Here is a 19,955-nt window from a genome sequence, read left to right as displayed (position 1 = left end):
ACACAGATGTATGCACTGCTGTCCTCCGTCTCACAAGACTTGGGACTCAGGCTGATGTCTTCTCCCACTCTGACCCCTTGGACAATCTGCAGGAGATGTGTAGCTTGGGGAATGAGAGGCAGCATCTACCTGAATGAAGCCACTGACACTGTCCCTCTTCATGACAACTGCTCACCCTTCTTTTGACTGAAGAGGGTGAGGCACTGAGTGGCCCATCCAGGCCCCAGCAAAGCTCATACCTCTAGAATTACAGGCTCTTGGAGTTGTATAGAACACCAGGGCCTCTCTAGGGCAGCACTCCCACATCTGCCAGCATCCCAGTGCAGAGCCAAGAGCACAATTCTCTGAGTTTTCTTGCCTGCTTAGGTTTATTTCCTCACTGTTTGCAGGAAGGGTTGGAGTCAGTGTCGTTTCCAGCTCAACATACTGGGGCCCCATGACCTTAAGTAGGCAGGCCCCCCAATCATCTCCTACCCTGTTCAATAAGACAGCCATATATGGCTATTTACATTAAACATAAAATTAAATTAAATGTCACACTAGCCGCATTTCAATTGCTGGATAGTCACATGTGGCTGGTGGCCACTGCACTGGACAGAACAGATATAGGACATGTCCATCATCGCAGAAGTTCCACTGGGCAGAGCTGGATTCTGGACAGCAATCAAGACAGGAGGCTTGTGGTTGAGAGGTTCCTGAATAGGTGAAAGGGGCAACGTGGGGAAATAGGCACTTTTCTGGGTGGTGCAGTGAGAGCTCTCCCACGCGGCCAGGTGACTAGTGAGGTCCCCATTGGCACACCCACCCCCAAAAAGCATCCCCCAAAGTCCCCTTGCCATCGGAAAAGGCCTTTTCCCGCGGAGCCTCTTCCAGGAGTCCAGGGATTGGGGGCAGGAAGCTGGGGGACAGGTGGTCTAGCCTAAGCTGACCTCTTGGGAGCAGCAGTATCGCCACACTCCAGGATGCAGTGGGGGGCGGGAAGAGGCTTCCCCCGGCCCTGCCCCAGGTTACACAGGGAGAGCGGCCCCAGCCGAGGTGGGAAGGAGGAGGCCACTTCGCTGCCACGGAAGCGGGGGGAGCGAACCGGGGGATACCGGGCCTGAGACCCGGGTTGGGGCGGGCCCACCGGGCCCACCCCGGCCCCGCCCCCTGCGTCACGGCCTCTCCGGGGGCGTCACCCCGCCAGGCTCTCCAGGTAACTGTGGCCGCGGCCGCCCGCGGTGGCAGGCAGCGCACCCCCGCGGCCAGCGGGCCGGGGCGGGGCGGGGTGGGGTGGGGGCATTCCCGCGGCCCCCGCCCCGCGGCCCGTGATGTCACAATCGCGGCGGGCCCCGGCGTTCCCGGGTCGGCTTCGGGCTCCCGGCTGCGAGGCGGCGATTGAAGCGGGCTGCTGGCTCCTGAGTCATGGACTTCCCCTGGCCCCTCCTCTACCACTCCCACTCCCGCGCCGGGCCCCCCCGCGGGGGCTAGCGTCCGCGCGGCGGCTCCGAGGGGGTGGGGCTGCAGGGAATGGCTGTGCCCCCTTCGGCTCCCCTGCCGTGCTCTCCCTTTTACCTGAGGAGGCAGGCGCCTTGCCCGCAGTGCTCATGGGGCATGGAGGAGAAGGCTGCGGCCGGCGCGGGCTGCCGGGAACCGCCGGGCCCCCCGAGGGCCGCCGCCGTCCCGTGCTTCGGCATATCCGTGGACCAGGACGACATCCTCCCCGGCGCCCTGCGCCTCATCCGGGAGCTGCGGCCGCATTGGAAGCCCCAGCAAGTTCGGACTAAGGTAGCCGAGCGGGCGCGGGGCAGGGGATGGGGCCCCGCCGGGGCTGGAACGGGGATGCGTGGACGTGCGTTCGTGCATCCTTCCGGGTGTCGGTCCCAGGGGTGCGCGGCTGCTGCCCAGAAGAGGGTTGAAATGGTGGTTTGCGTATGTATTTCTTTCTCCATCTATTTTGGTCCCTAAGCAAAGCTAGGCTCCCGCCTCCCTCGGCCCTCCACACACACCCCCCCTCCTGGGGCTCTCGGGCACGCGGGAGATCCACCTGCCCACTGTCAGCACGTTGTGCGTGGGGGCCCCACCCCCTGTCGCTGTGCGCCGGTGCCCCTCGCTGCCCAGAAGCAAGTAGCCATCCGGCTCAGAAGCCTGCGGAGGCAGGAACTTTTAAGGGCACCCCCCACACTCACACACCCCGTAGTGGGAGCAAAGCCTCCGGGCTCCGAACTGCTCCTGCTGGTCCCTGAGGAATTCCAGCTAGCCCCGAGCCCTGAGCTGCGTGGAAAGCCTCACCATCGCCCCTAGCTCTGCCTCAGCTCCCCCTACACAGGGCACCTCCTCGCTCTGCTGGGCACATTGGCAGGGACAGACGTGGGCAGAGCCTCCCCCTGAGGAGCCTCAGGCTGACTTCCCAGCAGACCTGCCTCCTCTGTAAAGAGTCTTCAGCTGTCCCGTTCCCTCTGGGAGCTGCCTGTGGAGGATGTTGCCCCGAGTGGGCACCTGCAGCTTGTGCTGGGGTGGTAGGGACTCCATGCTGCTGGGCCTTCTGGGTGGGGAAAAGTGAGGTTCAGGACCATGTGTGAAGGTTGACAGACCCCTTTTGGGGGAGGGGTGAGTGGGTAACATTTTCAAAATAAAAGACAACTTTGGTGTAAAACCGTCAGGGCATCAAGCAGGCCTGAGTTTAATTCCAGCACTGGCCTAACATGCTGTCTTCCAGTCCCTCCCCTCTCTGGGCCTCAGTTTCCCCACCTTTTATTACTTCAAATGTCCCCTAAGGCCCCTTCCAGCTCTCTCACACCGTGCCCCATAAATTCCATGGTTCATTCCTCCTTGTCACCCTACCCAGAGAACCTGCCCAGGATCTACTGTCTCTGTCTCTTCTGGCCCTAAGGAGCTCTGACCACCTGGCCCTGGGGTGGGTGCCAACCTCAGTACCCTCCTGTACCTCTGCCGCTGCGTGGGGCAAGAGGGACAGCAAGGAGCCCTCTGCCTGGCAGGTGGTGAGAGGCAAGTTGGGTCAGGCTGTACCCATCCTAGGTGACTCCCCGCCCTCTGCCGCATCCTGGTCCATGGAGGTTTCTTTCAGGGCCTGATGGGAGAGTGAAAAGTGGGGGGGGGGAGGTAAGTGGTGTGAAAATTCCTCCACCGCCAAATCCCATCCACTAGAGGCAGACCCAGGAGAAGCATGCCTGGGCTGAGCCCAAGCTGCCATTTTTTTCTTGAACTCTCTGGTCTACCTCAAGCATTGGGAGAGGGTGGAGGGTTAGGAGCAGTGCTGAGCTCTTTACTAAGTGAGAGGGCTAAAGGACGGGGGTTCTGTGCGATTGTGCTCAGCATTCAAACGAGCACCCTGTGCTGGAGCTAGGTCACCACGGGGCAAGAGCAGAGTCCCTGCCCCACACGTCCCTGCGCTGCCCTCTCCCCCATGCCAGCGCTTCACTGATGGCATTACCAACAAGCTGGTGGCCTGCTACGTGGAGGAGGACATGCGGGACTGTGTGCTGGTCCGGGTGTACGGGGAGCGGACGGAGCTGCTGGTGGACCGGGAGAGTGAGGTCAGGAACTTCCAGCTGCTGCGAGCACATGGCTGCGCCCCCAAACTCTACTGCACCTTCCAGAATGGGCTGTGCTACGAGTACATGAGGGGCATGGCCTTGGGGCCAGAGCACATCCGTGAGCCCCGGCTCTTCAGGTGAGGAGGGTGCCCAGTGTATCATTCATCTCCATGATTCCACAGGCCTTGGGCTTTGAAATCGTTGGCCAGCTTCCCTGGTGGAGTGGCGTCCATGAAAGAGACTCTTAAGATCTGTGAGCTCCCTGAAATTGCATGAAAAATGTGTGTGTGTTTATGTGCCTTGCTCTGCGGAGAGGAGCTATAGTTTTGTGTAGATTTTCAGTGGGGTCTGCTGAAAGGATGTGTTCTTGGGGAGGCAAGTGAGAATTTTGGTGAACATGGGACCAAAGGGGGATCTGCCTCCTGGCCCATGCCTCAGTCCTCCACCCATCCCAAGTCTGACCTGGAAACATCTCGGAGCCTTGGAAGTGAAATCCCCAGAGTGCTCAGGGTTTCCTGCTCCTCCCCTCCTGCCGAGGGCTCAGGCATTCCTGGAAAATGGGCCTTATCCGGGGTGAGTGTGGTTGTACCAACCCAGAGAGATGCCTCCCCACCCCAGTCTGAGCTCCTTCTGGGCTTCCTGACAAGGTAGGCGCCCAGGTTTGGGGAACTGCTGAGGCTTCCTTCCAGAGGCTCACAAGGACCCATGGCCCCCAGGGAGCTGCTCCTATTAAGCGCCTGGATGTGTAGGACCCAGGAACTGGACTTAACCTTTAAGCCCTGTGGATGCCACTGCTGGGGGTCTGGAAGGGGGAGAACCAAAGAAGAGCCCATATTATGCTCTCCTCTGACCATGCTGAGCAGGGATGTCAGGCAGGATCCTTCTTCCTCCCCACAATGCCACGCCCATGTGCAGGGCACTCAGACTGTAGTGAGGCTTGAGGCAAACCGAAATTTACCCCTGACACCGGGAACAACAGCATGGGGGTCTGCTTGAGACCCTTGGGATCTGTCCTGTCCCAGCTAAGGGGAAGGAGCCTTTCAAATCTTGAAGGGAAATAGAAAAGCCCATGCAGGGAGTAGACCAAGAAGCTTCTTAGCTGTCACCTGCTACCCAGCTGACCTCAAGCTAGTGCGCCTGGCCCTATTTGCAGTGAACCCCTAGCAGGCCCTCTAGGGACTTAGAAGAAGGAAATCTGAGAGCACTGCCTCTCGGGCTGGTTGAGCCTCAGGATATTCATGTGGAGTTGTATGTTGTAGCTGTATGTGTGTGTATCTGGGGTGGGGGTGGGACATGCAGCCCTGTGCGAGGGTCTTCTCAGGCTCCAGGTGATAGTTCAAAATGCACCCAGCTAGAGATGTGAGGTCAGAGCGGGGCCGGGGGAACTCTGTCCTGACTTCTCCCACAGTACCCCTCCCAGCTCTCCCTCAGTCTTGTGACAAAAAGCTCAGATATTGTCAGGTCCTCACCACTCCCAGTCTCCTGCCACCTCTGGGAATCTGATGCTGTCACTCATTCTTTCATGGAAACAATTACCATTGTCAGGAAGATTGAAGATGGATTTAGGTTTGATAATAAGAAGAACTTTACATTTGGGGGAGAGCCAGAAATTGGGATAAGTATGGGAGGTAGACCCTTCCTTGATGATTTTCCCAGGATAGACCATTATCCTTCTGGGATGAAGGTGGATCTCTGAGGGAAAGGCAGGGAGGAAGAGGCCTCAGGAGCCACCGCCCCAGGTTCCCCTGAACCTCACCTCCGGACCTCCGCCTCCTGCCGAGGCTTTGCAGCATAAAAACGCTGACTGTTGAGGTTACTTTCATTGCTATTCCAGACAACAGCCCTATTGATATTCAAGGAAACACTCTGTTTAGGCTCTTTTCCGAATCTTCCTTTGGGTAGGGGAACCCCGGGTCTCAGGGGCTGCTTCCCTGCCCTGCCCAAGCCCTGGCGGGCACCCTCCTGCCCCAAGGCCTCTCGCCTCTGAAAGCACAGCCTTCATCTCTCACCCACTCGGTCACTGCCACGCCCCCTGCCCCCTCTACCCTTTAGGAGGTGGGAGCCTTGGGGGCTTCTGGAGGAGCCCCTAGTCTGCCCTGCCATCCTGTTGGGTGATGGCTGTCCCTTCCAAGGACCCGGCCAGGGGAGGGGGTGTCCCTGGAACAGCTCAGTAACAAGGTTTCAGACAGCCAATGCCTTTGTTGTCTTTCCCAGTGATTATTATTCGAGCAACAGGCAGAGGCGAAGGAAGCTTGAATGCTGGAGGCTTGGCAGCTGAGTGGGGGGTGGGGCTCCAGAAGGGAGAGCAGGCAGAGGACTGGGGGAGCCCAGCTGGGACACAGGGCCTCAGACGCTGGGGTCCTTATCAAGGCCTTCCCTCTCTGCCCGGTCAGTCCTCCATCCACCCCCGCCCTCTCCCAGCAACCTTCCCCAGCTCTGCTTTCTCCTCTCCCCACCGCCCCCTCCTTCTCTCCCGGGACCTTGGATAATGTCCACAGGAGAACTTGAAAATAGAACGCTGGTTTGTTTTGCGTCCTTGGCACCCAGCCGCCAGCATCAACTCCCTGCCGCAGAGGAAGGGGCTGCCCTGGGCCAGCCTGCTTCCCTCCCCACCTTGGCCAGGCTGATAAGAGACAAGCATTTCTTCCCTGCGTGGCATTACCACCCCCTGATTCCTTGGTGCCCTGCATTTACCTCCCCCTGAGGGCGTGGGTCTGAGTCCAAGGGGGCGGGGCTGGGGTGGGGGGTGGGAGGGGTTCTGCCCCCCTCCCCAGGTGACCCGTCTGTCCTCAGGGGTTGCTGTAGGCACTCAACCTTGGGGTGGGGCAGGGTCATTGACCTGTGGCCAACGGCCCACTGCTGTGCCCTTTCGCTCCCTGAAGCCCCGCTGGCTCTGGTTCTGGAAGGGGAGCTGCTGAGCTGAAGGCCTTATCTCATTTTCACATCTTCTGCTGAGACCTTCCTTCTGCAGGACCAAGAGCTCCTAACAGATTTGTAATAGTCCTACACTTGGCCCCAATGGACCTTGTAGGGCCATTTCTTTATGCTCAGGAGTGGCTGAGCTGGGGAGGGCCTGCCCCACACTCATACTCTACTCTTCCTGTTTTCTGCTGTAGGCTAATTGCCTTAGAAATGGCAAAGATTCACACCATCCACGCCAACGGCAGCCTGCCCAAGCCCATCCTCTGGCACAAGATGCACAATTACTTCACCCTTGTGAAGAACGAGATCAACCCCAGGTACAAAGATCTGAGAGGGTTCAAGGCTACCACTGTCTCTGCTGCCTTAATATGACCTCCCTTCCCCAGCCCGCCCCGACAGAAGGTTTAGTGGCTTCAGTCCTGATTCCTGAGCCTCTGTCTCCAAGCAGAGTTGGGCTGATTGACGAAATCTCAGGAACTTGTTTCCGCAGTTTTACACCTATGTGCTTATTTCTTCTTCAGTTTTCTGGTTGTGGCGGGGACTAGGGTCAGCATCTCCCCATTTCACTTGAAGGATACTGAGCTCAGAGACTAAGCTTTGCCCAGTGTCACAGGACTAGTCAGAGGCAGGGCTTCTGTTTCCACACAGGGCCCTTTCTACCTGAGCTGGCTTCTGAGCAATGAGAAGGGAGGGACCGGCCTTCTTGAGAATGGGGTGGGGTTGAGTTCAGAGTCAGTCAGAAGAACTCAGCTCATCAGCTGACAAGCCCTTGGACTTCAAGATTCCTGCTACTTGCCTGGGCACCTCTTGTCCCCACATGGCTCTGGGGCCCCGGTTCCTCACCTTGTTCAAGCTGACAGCTCGCTGCTTCCTCACTGCTCTTCCCAGGGAGGGGTGCACTCTACCCATCCTGACATGGCCTTTCCCCAGGTAAGACGCAGTTCCCTGGACCTATCCTTATGCTCTCGCCGGCAGCCTGAGAGTCCTTCTAGCCTTCAGATGCCTGACTCCCCAGCATACCCTTGAGCGCTGAGAAAAGGATGGTGGCATGGAGAAAAGATTGAGGTCATCATCCCTGCCTCCCCCAGAAAAGGCCATAGTGGGTCTCCGATTCCTCCATGTTCCCCACTGGGGCTGAACATCACTCTTCTCCAAATGTTTGTGGGAGCAGGGCACAGAAGAGGTTTGGAGGAAGGGTATCTCCTTCTCCCTCTAAGATGGTAATAATTAACCATCCCGATCGTGTGTCTCTGTCACATGCACGCACACATGACTTTATCTAGATCCTCCCTCTCAGAGATTATTAAGCACCGCTTTGAGACTACTTGTCTAGGACGGCCTTTGTTCAGACCTTCTGTGTCAAATGGCTCTGGGACAAGGACTGCTTCCCCCCTTAGGACTAGAACAGCACATAGAGAGCAAGACCCTCTGATCATCCAGCCCACCACTTTCGTTTGACAGATGGAAAAACTGAGGCCCAGAGGAAGGATGGGACTTGCCCAAGGTTATACTGATCAGTGGCAATTCAAGGACTAGAGTCCAGGCCTGATGCTCGGGCATGACCCTTGTTACTGCAGCTTCTTTTGACTGTACTGTCACTGTGTAACCTCGGGGTGTGACCTTGTTGGGAGGGGAGTGTGCCCTGAGGAAGAGCTGGCCAACTTCCTTTTCTCTTGTCTCACCTTTGACCTTAGGCAAATCAATTTGCTTAAATTGAGCCTCTTGAGGGGATGATGTCTGCCTTAAACTGTCTAACCTGCCGCAAGCAGGGCAGCGATGAGCAATCACTCGGATGGGGTGAAGCACTTGAGCTCCAGTCATTGCCTAATAACCCTGATTTAGTCAGTCCTTCATTTCACAAACACTGATTGATTGGGATTTAAAACAGCAAAAAACTTGAAGGTGACATGGGCCCTGCCCTCAAGGAGCTTAGAAACCGTCCGTGTAAATAGGACCTAGCTATGCAGTGTGTGTGATGTATGCAGGGGTGGGAGCACCAGGGAAAGTCTTCTTGGCAGAGGTAGTATGGCAGAGATGAGAAGGGAGGCCTCCGGCTGGAGGAGACAGCATGAGCACAGCTTGCTTGTGGATGCTGAGCAGATGAGGGCCTGGCTGGAGCAGATCTTCAGGAGGGATTGGGGATGGGTCGTGGGAGATGGGGCTGCAGAGGTGAGTTGGAGCTAGACTGTGAGGGGCCTTCAGTGCCAGGTTAAGGAGCCCAGATTAATTTATCAGGCAGTGGAGAGTCATTGTAAAGGTGTTGGAGCCAGGGGTTCATTGTAAAGGACAGATTTGGGTGGGAGTTGGGGGCTTCGAGGCAGGGAGGCCAGCTGGGGGAGTCTTGTGATTCAGTGGGCAACATCTAGGACTAGGGTTCCCAAATTGGAGCATGAGATTCCCCTGTGTGCTTGCTAAGTACAGATTCCGAGCCTAACCCTGGAGATTGATTGGGAGGTCTTGCATTAGACCCTAGGAATCTGCATTTTGACAGGCTCCCCAGGTGATTCTGAGGCAGGTGATCAAGGAACCATGCTCTGAGGAACATTGCCCTAGGGAAGCTTCATGAAGGGATGGAGAATAGGGGGATGAGTCAGATCTTGTGGAAACAGATTTGATAGTCTTGGTGTTGGGTGGGACATGGAGGAGCCCAGCATGGCTGGGGAAGGTGGAGTTGATAACTGCTTAAGGGGCATCAAGAGGAGCTTTGGATGGGTTGATTGGTATGAGGGCAAAGGTGATGAGTCAGTAAGTTTGAACACTTAGAAAGTCCTTTCCCTGTGGGGAGAAGGTACTTCCTCTCCCTCCCCCGCCCGGATCCTGAATGCCGAGTGGACACTTGCCAGGCAGCAGTCCCTTCAGGGGAACCCTCAGGCTTCCCTGAGGAGGGCCCCCAGCCCCTTCACCTGGGATGTGGAAGTTTCTGTGATGCAGTGGTGGTTACTATTCTGCCATCCCCACAGCCTTGAGAGAGTCAAGTGATGTCAGGGCTGAAGGTAGCAAAGCTGGTGACGTTTCAAGCGCTCAGGGGAGGGAAGCAGGGCTGCCCAGGGAGGTAGAAGGCCTGGACTGTTCCCACAGTAACCAGCTGTGTGGCCTTGGGGTGGGTAGGGTAGGGGTCAGACAGAGGTCAGGGCCTGGGCAGCAGGCATCTTGGATGTCAAAGACATGTTTTTCAGGCTAAGACCTGGGCAAACCAAAGGAAGCCTCCTAATTCTTATCTTTGGATGGTCTCAGTCCAAGGGGGAAAAAAAGAATCTTAAAGGAAAAGGTAGCTTCTTAAGAAAAGCCCAGATTAAAATGTATCTTATGCAGACCTGTCAACACAGATAAATTCCAACGAGGGTGAGGGGAGGCCTCCCCCATCCCACCCCTAATAGACCCCTAGACTCAGAGTGGCCTGTGCAGAGCCCCTGAGGGGCACTGAGGCCCCCTCAGTTCAGAGGCTCAGCTTGATTTTGGATTCTTGGATAGGCTGAGGACTGCTTTCCTTAGGTGAGGGAGTAGAGTATCCAGCTGTGTAAGACACATCTGGAGGCGGGAGGAAGTCTCTGCCCTCCCCTGAGCCTCCGATTCCCCATGGGGTTAGACTGGAGACCTAAGATCCTCTTTAGCTTTGACCTTCTCAGAGCCTGGAGGGAGCCCGCTGCTCATCCTTTTCCAGGGGAACACGGGGATGCCTTAGTCGCTGACTACTCTTCCCTGTGTTCTGGCTTCTGGGCTGGGTGAGGGGCAATGGGGCGTCCTGGGGGAGGGTCAGAGAGGACATGTCTCATTCACATCCTCCCGCATGTACCCTCACTGCCCTGGACAAGAAAGCAAACAGGAGTCATGTGAATGGAGATAAAAGCCCGGAACCACCAATGGGTGGAGGGGAGGAGGGAGGCTAGGGTTTTAAGGGCTCTGCTAACTATTTGGTTTTTCAGTACACACAGAACTGTGTGCTTCCTGGGAGCAAAGTTCAGAGCATTGGAGCACAGTGCACCCTCACCAACTTCCCCATGACCTCTGAGAACATCACTGACTGACCTGTTCATTCATTCCTCAACATGTACTTTTAGCAGAAATGCCTGCCGTGGGCCACAGGATGGGGTGGGCCGAGGGACAGGTGGCCTTCATGCATCTTTGTTCCTACACAAGCAGGGGGCCGGGGCGGGGAAACACACCCATAGTTCAAGGGGGAAGAGGTGAGTTATTGAGCCGCAACAGAGCAAGTGCTTTTCAATTGAAAGGCCCTCGTATCCCCTTGGCCTTGGAGGAGTGGGCCCAAGAAGCAATTTGTTCTGCTTTCTTCTGTAGACCTGAGTGGTCTCGCTGTGTGATGGGAAGCTAGTCTAGATGATCTCTAGTCCTTTCCAACCATGACGCCAGCCACCGGAGCAGGAGGGAGACACACAGGAACGTCCCTCTGTCTCCTCAAGAGGGCGCCAGTGCTGCCGCCACTGCCAGGGCACTGTCACTCTTCCACTGGAGGAGCTCTGGGGTCTTGTTTTAGAGAGCTTCACCTCCCCCTAGGAATTGTTCCGCACATCCCAAGAGCAGGTCTGTTTGCATCCCTCCCCTGCTGCCCTTGTTCTTTCTGGAATAATTGAGTTTGGACATTCATTCTCCCTCCCCTGACACCTCCTTGTGCCTCCATCCTTATTTCCCTCTCCCTTTCACGAAGTATCAGGACATTGTTCGGTCAGGGACTTTTATGCTTTGCAAAATGCTTTTATGCCCATGTTTTAATCAGCTTCTTAGAATAACCACAGGAAGTCAGAAGGATAGGAAAGGCCATTTTACAAGTGACAAAAGTGAGGGTCTGAAAGGTCAGCCATTTGTCCAAGGTCCCTCTGCAATAAGAGGTAGTGATGGGGCCAGAGCCCAGGGCTTTTGAGGGCAAGCATGTGCCTGTCTGCCGTCAGCCCTCCCTCCACCGGCCACCTTTCTTGCCACTGCCCAGCCTTTCTGCAGATGTCCCTGAGGTCGAGGTGTTGGAGCGGGAGCTGGCCTGGTTGAAGGAGCACCTGCCCCAGTTGGACTCCCCCGTGGTGTTTTGCCACAATGACCTGCTCTGTAAGAACATCATCTACGACAGCACCAAAGGTACGGCTTCCCCAGCCCTGGCCAGGCAGCAGCAGGGCTCAGGCTGCTGGATCAGCTGGCGTTTGGGTTCTCCTCCTCAGGCTGGTACTTGGACAAGCAAAGTGAGACCTTCTGGTGTAGGTCTCAAGTTAATTTGTAGGGGAGAAATGAAAAAGAAACAAATTCCTACTTAGAAAAATCTTTGCCAAGAAAGAACTCAAAATCATGGTTTGTGGAGCCATTCCCCTGACAACGAGGACGTCTTGGCTGCTCTGAGCCTTCCCTGTGTTCCTGATGATAGCTTCACCCCCATGGAGTACTTGGCTTTATTTTCTGGTCCTCAGCCATGCTGAGGACAGATGTCTTTAGTTGGGGAGAGTCTGAGGACCCAGCTGTGTGAGAGGGACAGCTGGAGCTGGGGAAAGGGCAGACAGACAGGTGGAAAGATGGAAGGAAGCAACTTAGAAGAAAGTTGCCACTGAGAAGTTGGGTTAGGCTGGGTTGCTGCAGAGGCCAGTGAGAGTCAGTGGGTGCACTCCTGAGGTCTGTGAAAGCTTGACCAAGCCCTATATCCAGATCTGGGGCCAACCCTCACTGCCTTTCCTCACCTCACAGGTCATGTACGGTTCATTGACTATGAATATGCCGGCTATAACTACCAAGCTTTTGACATTGGCAACCATTTCAATGAGTTTGCAGGTGAGAAGGGCATTACTCTTTGGCCTATATCCTCCTTGTGATGGAGGGCCAGGTCCAGGGGAAGGGTTGGAGGGGGTTCTGTGCATGGGGAGTGGAGGGTGGACACCCCTGTCCTCAAGATATCACAGCTTGAGGGAGGGGCCAGGCACAGCCTGCCTTGAGAAAGCTCCAGGTCTCATGGGGCGAGTGGGGTGGGCCGGGGCAGACGCACGTACACAGAGTAAGTCCCTGCTAGCCCATATGGCACTTTGGTACAAATTAGGAAAATGTGCCCTCTGTAGGATCCCTGAGGACATTCGGCTTGGCATGTGAATTCTAAAGAGACCCCTTCCTTCCGCTGGGCAGACACAGCCCACGCCAGCTGGCCCAGCTCAGCTTGATGTCGGCCTCCACTCACCCCCTGTCCAAGCTCCTTTATGCCCAGTCAACCCGTGCAGTCGTAAATAGGGGCCCTGCAGGCAGATAAGGGGCAGAACAAGCTGCAAGTAGCTATTTGCCTGGTGGCCTGATGAGATTAATCATGGTGGAACTAGTTAAAAGTGTGTACTTTGCAACTTGACTCCCCTACTTCACATCCTGGCTTTATTGCTTACTAGCTGCATGACGCTTGGGGCAGGTTACTTACCTTCTCTGTGCCTCTGTAAAATGGAGATGATAATAGTGCCTACTTCATAGTATTGATATGCGATACACACACCAGTGTGGCACATACTAAGCTCCACGTTGGTATTTACTGCTGATGTCAGGCAGGGGAGCTTTTCTGCCTCCGAGGGAGGCTGGAGCAGCCATGGAAGAGGTTGGATTTGGGGTGTGTCCTGGCGTAGGCCGTCCTTCCATAAAGGTAGGTGTGTACAATAGAATCATTTGTGTAAAGGAAGCAGGGCAGGTTTTTCCAGCTCGAGGGCTTAATTGTTAAACAATTCGATGGGGCTAAAGAGGCAACTGGTGGATGGAGGTGGACACTGGGGCTGGAGGGACATCCCCAGGCTAGCAGTGTGGGGTGCTCGGCGTGATGTGGCCAGTCCCTGTGGCTTAGGATAGGTGAGGCACGCCCAGACCAACTGTAGAGCCGGCACCTGGGCCAGCCTGAGGCACTCCCCAGGCCAACACAGGCCAACCCTCTCCCTTCTGGAACCCCAGGTGACCAGGGCTGTCAAGCACTGCTTGTACCTGAAGGTATGACTCCCCAGGGTGGCCACCAGCTGCATCTAGGAACCCAAGGGACAGATGGGGCCTCAGCTGGGCAGAGCAGCTGAGCTGTGGGGTGTGGCCTGGAGCAGAGGCTGGCACCCGCACGGCACTGGGCCTGTGACTGCTCAGCTGCCAGACCCACTGGCCTTTCCAAAAGGGATAATTTTTAAGCATTTTAAGTCCTTCTCACCCAGTCCAGCTGGAATTTCTCCAAGGGGGCAGATTGCATCCTGCTTCCAAGTTGAGAATGAAGGAGGAGGAACCTGGGAGCTAAGAACCAGCCTCTAACTGGCTGTGTGACCTTGAACAGCTTTCTTCTATCTGGGCCTTAGTGTATACATCCGTGCCAGGACCTTGTTCTCCAGCCATACTCTTGGGGGCCCAGAAGACTGAGTGTGTTTCTCCAGGGACATAAGGGAAGCTTGGGAAAGATAGGAAGAAAAGAAGAGGGAGGAAGAGACCAGACAAGGTGGCCCAGTCCTGGTCCTGTCGTTAATAAACTGTGTCTTTCTGTACCAGCTCTGAATCTAGGCTCTCTGCCATCATGCCCAAGATGTGCTGGTGCGTACGGGGCTGGCAGTTTGAGGACTCAAGGAAGGGTGGGACTAGAAGGATTCAAGGCCATTTATCTTAGGGGTTCCAAGCCTGGCTGTGTTTCCGAATCATCTGGAGAGTTGGACATGGGTGGGTGCCTGGCAATCTGTATTTTCGCCAAGCACTCCAGGCGATGTTTTTAGGTTAACCACCTCAACACTGCTTCAGGAAGCAGTATCTGAGGTGCACTACGTCCAGCCCTTGCTTTACAAATGAGATTTTGGCCAGTGAAAGGAAAGGGCTTGCCCGAAGTTAACTGGAGGTTAGCATCAGATCTAAGACAACTAGGCTCCTGATTCAGGGCTTTGACCCAGCGCCTCCAATGTGCCGTGGTTTTGTGTAGGGCTCAGGGACACAGTAGTGCTGTCTTAGGGGGTCCCCATCACTTCCAGGACTGTGCCTTGCCCCTCAACGAGTCTGCCTCTCTCTGTGCTTTCCTCCAGCTCAGCCCACTGAAAGCAGTGCCCCCAGCTGGGATGGGGGTCGACCCTCCACACATTAGAGTTTGGTGGTCAAAGAAGCTGCATTCTTTGCACAGCGCCACAGGGCACAGGACATGGAAGTTTTGAGGGGATCAGGGAACACCTACTGAGCTGGAGGAGACCCCCAGGTAGGCCCATCTCCCAGCAACTTCTGTGCGGCTGCCTCCCCATCAGGTGTGAATGAGGTCGATTACTGCCGGTACCCAGCGCGGGAGACCCAGCTGCAGTGGCTGCGCTACTACCTGCAGGCACAGAAGGGGATGGCTGTGACCCCCAGGGAGGTGGAGAGGCTCTATGTGCAAGTCAACAAGTTTGCCCTGGTGAGTGCTTGTGACTGGAAGGGATGGGGGAAGGAGAGCTGGGGGGAGGGACTCAGGGCCCACCCCCAGCTCCTGCCTTCTCACAGCCTTGTGGTGGAGGAGGAAGCAGAGCCCAGGGTCAGGGGTGAGGTCCTGGGGGAGTCCCATCATATGCTCCTGAACCCCAACCTAGAGGGGGGGTCTGGGAAGAGCCATCTTGGGCATCCTCTTAATACTGACACTCTATTCCCTGCTTTCCTCCCATTCCATCAAGTCCAGGTTCTCTCCTTCCTAGAGAACTACTTCCAAGAAAGATCCCAGCTTCCTATTTTAGCAAGTCTCTCATTTGGACAAGTTCTTTCCAGTGTCTAACCTTAGCCTTTCATGCTACAGTTAAATACATCCCTTAAGTTTTGTGTTTTGTTTTTTTTTTTTGTCTTTGGAGAAGATAGAGAATGTCAGTTCTAATCCTCCTTGTTAACTATCTCCACTGACTCACTCAGAACTCTGTGTAAGCCTTTCCCATCAGGCTCTTTCTTCTCAAATTACTGTACTGTCAGTTCTTGATTTTGAGTGCTGATTATCCAAGGTACATGGTTCATGCCAGGTCTCCACTGGTATGCACCAAGGGGATTGCTAACTAGTCTTACTAATGTCAGCCATGCATAAGCAAGAAGACAAGTCAGCTGCCCTGAATTTCACAATACATCAGAGAACTTAAATAAAATCTTTAATTACCTGTAATTTTAAATTGCCTATTCTATTTTCCTCATTGGTGTAAAACTGATTCTTATCAGGTTCTTCCTTTTTTTAAAAATACTTATTGAAGTATAGTTGATTTACAATGTTATGTTAATTTCTGCTGTACAACCAAGTGATTCTTCTTCAGGTTCTTCCTCTTAACTGTTCCACCTATGCCTTCCTCTTGCTAAATTTTTAGTAACCATTCCCACTTGCTAATTGAGCTCTGCTCCTTTTAAGTCGTGAAAAGAGAATAAAATGGGGGGAGGTACTATAGAGCCAACCCCAGAGTGAGCAGGACTTGGGGTGGGGCAGGAGAGCCACAGGAGTGGGGGCCCTGGCCTGGGGTCACTGGAGCAGCAGGAACCACGGCGCTCTAGCTTCTTGAGCCTGGGGTGGCCTGGGCCCCGGGGGGTCTGGCTCTGGGGAGGCAGTTGAACCCTCGGTCAGCAGCCCGGCTCATGTCCACACTCACTGTCTAACCTCACCCACCTTGTGGTAGAAGAGAGGGTAAGGGGCGAAAGAAGTCACTTTAGAGGTCTTCCAGCAACTGGACCTCTGATGCCCATGTGGCCAGGGCACTGCAGATGGGGTGCCACCCCCTCCACTGGCAACCAGGCCTGAGCTCTGCCTTAGGGATTTCTCTTGTCCTGGATACCTTGGGCTTGAAGATTCTCCTGGGTAGGGGAGCGGCCAGGGCTGGAGTTCAGATCCGGCTTAGGCTGGGGAACAAGCTGAAAGTCTGCTTAAGCCTGAGGGCGGTAGAACCTACTTTGCTTGCCTTTTTCTAGGAGTGGAGTCCCCAAATACCCTCCAGTGACTTGACCTCTGGAATATCTCCCACCTGTGCTGGGGAGACCCCACTGTGTCTCTGCCAGTGTCTTAGTTCTGCGTCTTCCACAGTGACTGTGTCCCTCCAGCTATAGGGTCCATGACAGTTTTGGGGGGCTCACTACACTGATCTTCTCTGATGTGTTTTCAGGCGTCTCACTTCTTCTGGGCACTCTGGGCCCTCATCCAGAGCCAGTTCTCCACCATCGACTTTAATTTCCTCAGGTGAGTGCAGGGAGCAAGTTGAAAGTCAGTGGGCTGGTGGGGGCGGGCGTGGAGGAACGGAAGAGCCTCGAGCCCAGTACGTGGGGGTAAAGGACACCCCAAACAGAATGTCCAGGTCCATTGCCCTGCTCTGCTCACCATCCCCATTCCAGCCAGCCCATGCGAGGCGGGTCACTGCTCCAGGGATGCCTGGGGAAGCGCGTGTGCCCAGAATCCCTCTCTGGAAGTGGTCAGAAGCCCTTGCACCCTGCCTCCTGATTCCTCTTTCCCTATTATAGCCTGCTGTCTGCTTCACTGCCCGGCTCTTCTGCCAGTGCTCTTCCCCACAGAGCCCGGTGCTGAAGGGAACTGCTGGAAATTAGTCTGAAAGATCATGAGTCCAAACCTCATTTTATAGCAGAGGGGCCAGAGTTCCAGAGGGGGGATGACTGGCTGAGGTCCCTTGGTGGTTTAGCTGACTATGCTGCCTCCCTGCATGGGGTATCAGACCCAACTGCTCCTTTAGTGGCCCCTAGTGATATACTAGGGGCTGTACCGAGACTGTACTTGAGTATTGACTACTTAGGCGGCCCTGTCGTGCGAGATATACATGTCCCTAAAACCAGGAATCATTTTGTCTTCCATTCTGGTCCAGTCTCTTTGTCTTTGTCCTGCCCACCCACCCTCAGCTGAAAAGGATGCTGGCTTTAAAGTGTTCACAAAAATTAGAGAAATGCAAGTCAAACCCACAATCACATCTACCTCACCCCCATTAGGATGGCTACTTTTGAATAAACAGAAGATAACAAGTGTTGGTGAGGAGGTGGAGAAATGGCAACCCTTGCGCACTGCTGTTGGGAATGTGAAATGGTGTAACTTCTGTGGGAAACAATACGGTGCTTCCTCAAAGAGTTAACATAGAATTACTGTACGATCCAGCAATCTCACTGCTGGGTATATACCCAAAAGAATTGAAAGCAGGGTCTCAAGCAGATATTTGCACAACCATGTTCATAGTAGCATTATTCACAGTAGCCAAGAGGTGGAAGCAACCCAAGTGTTCATTGATGGGTGAATGGATAAACAAAATGTGGTCTATCCACACAAGGGAATGTTATTCCTTTAAAAAGGAAGGAAATTATGTCACATGCTACAACACGGATGCACCTTAAGGACATTGTACTAAGTGAAATAAGCCAGTCACAAAAAGACAAATACTATATGATCCCACTTAGATGAGGTAACTAAAGTAGTCAAATCCATAGAAACAGAAAGTAGAATAATGGGTGCTGGGGGCTGGGCAGTTGCTGTGTAGGGGAGATAAGAGTCCAGTTTTACAGAATGAAAAAGTCCTGGAGATCTGTTGCTCAACAAGGTGAACGTACTGACCACACTGAGCTGTAAAGACTGAACAAACAAACCAATGTGTTTGGGGAGGGGTTGCTCCAGTCTAATCTAAGAAGAAAAATAAAATTATAGTTGAAGTGAAAACAAAACAAAACAAAAAACCCCAGCCTGGGCTAGGGTCCATTTGCCCAGACCTAGATGGGCTGAGCTGGTGAGAAATTTTCCTCATGGTGTGAGTGCCCCCAGCAGGGCTCACCTGGCTACCCTTCTCACCCCCAGTTCCCTTTCCTGTCTTCTGGCAGGTATGCAGTGATCCGATTCAACCAGTATTTCAAGGTGAAGCCTCAAGTGTCAGCCTTGGAGATGCCAAAGTGACCAGCGTTCCCATCCCTCCCCTCCCATCTGCCTGGCCAGACCTGTTCTCCAGGGCTCCATTCTGCTCTGGGGTCTTCACCTTTGGACAAGGTGGGCGAGGGGACAGGTGGGTGTCCCAGGAGAAGGCTCTGCCCCTGTTGCCAGCCCCCAGTGATGCTTCTGGTGACCATTCTTGTTTGGAGGGGCTGATAGGCCCCAGCTCTGGGGGTCCTCTTCACCTTGCCAGACTGGGTGGTGGGGAGTGCCTGCAGCCAGCCAGGGCTCAGACCACAACCACCCTGGAAAGGCCAGCATTCCCAGCCCCGCGCCATCCTGGCATCTGGGCTGCCTTGGATGTATCTTTGACCTTCCTGGCTTGGGGAAGGGGGAAGGTGGGAGGGCTCCTTTCTACCTCCAGGGCCCTGAGCCTCCAGCCTGTCTACCCCTGCATGCCCCATGTGGGAGGTGCTGAGCCCAAACCAGCATCCTGCCAACTCTGACAGATGGATGTACATATCTTGGGGGGGTGGGGTCTAGAATTGGGTTTGATGGCACCCCCAGCAGCCACCTCATCTGAGATTACTCCCTTTCTCCAAACCATATCCAATCAAATAACCCCTTCCCAAACCTCAGCCTGAGGACATGTGCTCTCCTCCAGTGCCATTTCTGCTCCAGGCTTGTGTTCTGTACCTCTGCCGCCTGCTGGGAGGGAAAGCAAGGGAATGGGCCACCAAAGCCTGGCTCTGCTTCCTGCTGTGGCTTGGCCAGAGGGGACGGAGCCAAGAGTGGGGTGGCTGGACAACAGCCAGCAGCCTCCTGCCTTGTTCCCTCCCTTGCCCTCCAGGCCCTCACTTCCAAGGAACAGTCTCTCCATGTCCACCTTCTGTCCTGAAGTTGACCCGCGGTGTCCCCACTGGGGAATGACTAGTGGGAGTCAAAGGGCAGGGGCCAGGGACCGCCGGGGCTTGCCCAGCCTGCAGGAGCCTGGGTGGGATCGGTCGTGAAGGTGCTGAAGGAGCTGTTGCCCCGACTCCCAATGGCCTCCACCTCCTTTCTGCCCTCACAGCCTCAGGCCTTTCTGGCTCTGGCCTATAAAATTATTCATTTGTAAATTATCATGGTTTTCTGCATTAAAACGGCCATTTATGGACCACTCTGTGTCTGAGTGCCACTGGTAGGGTTTGACTCGGATGGTGTGACTAGTTCTCCTGCGGTGGGGGGGTGGCAGGGTGCTCCAGTCCCTCCTCTCTGGGGCCCCTTTGGGCTGCACACTTTGCACCACGCCCTCCATTTACCTGGCTCACAAGGCCTGGGGTCCTGATTTGGGGTAGACCTGGGCAGAGCTGGTGGTTTCACAGCTCCTCTGCTTTTGACCATCTTGCTAGAATAAGTTGACCCTGAGAGGGCACAGCTTCGAGGGAACTAGACTGTGGATTCCAAGAACTTGGCCTATCCAGGTGATGGACCAGTAAGACCCCAAATGGAAGTGCTCAGGACTTCTTCCTTGGTCCTCACTGGCCCCAAGCTGTTAAGGGAGTTGAACGGGAGGTTGCTGTGCCTGAGAGCAGGCAAGGGTGATTTCCGGACCCAATATGTCACTTTCTCAGAAAGCCAGAGGGAGGGAGAACGGAAGCTCGAAGGTGAGTGGGGCACCCTCCCAGCTTCCCAGGCTGCACTCCCAGGGCCCCCAG

The 19,955-nt window shown here is 55.0% G+C and overlaps 1 protein-coding gene across 4 annotated transcripts; it reads left to right on the top strand.

Moving 5' to 3' along the window:
- Positions 1–1,262: 1,262 nt before the first annotated feature.
- Positions 1,263–19,415, top strand: ETNK2 (ethanolamine kinase 2). 4 transcript variants are annotated; one of them, XM_036874294.1, is made up of 9 exons: positions 1,273–1,767; positions 3,414–3,673; positions 6,653–6,775; positions 11,401–11,543; positions 12,138–12,221; positions 13,932–13,973; positions 14,663–14,808; positions 16,511–16,584; positions 18,213–19,415. In XM_036874294.1, exons 1-9 carry the CDS (start codon positions 1,510–1,512, stop codon positions 18,283–18,285), a joined length of 1,203 nt encoding a protein of 400 aa, XP_036730189.1. In that variant the 5' UTR covers positions 1,273–1,509; the 3' UTR covers positions 18,286–19,415. The 4 variants fall into 4 exon arrangements, with proteins under 4 accessions (XP_036730196.1, XP_036730199.1, XP_036730189.1 ...); XM_036874301.1 differs by lacking the exon at positions 6,653–6,775 and having other exon boundaries at positions 1,263–1,767; XM_036874297.1 differs by lacking the exon at positions 13,932–13,973 and having other exon boundaries at positions 1,274–1,767.
- The last annotated feature ends 540 nt before the right edge of the window (positions 19,416–19,955 follow it).

The sequence above is a fragment of the Balaenoptera musculus genome, chromosome 1, assembly GCF_009873245.2.
Source record: "Balaenoptera musculus isolate JJ_BM4_2016_0621 chromosome 1, mBalMus1.pri.v3, whole genome shotgun sequence".
NCBI classification, from domain to species: Eukaryota; Metazoa; Chordata; class Mammalia; order Artiodactyla; family Balaenopteridae; genus Balaenoptera; species Balaenoptera musculus.
This window is presented reverse-complemented; position numbering and strand designations above follow the sequence as displayed.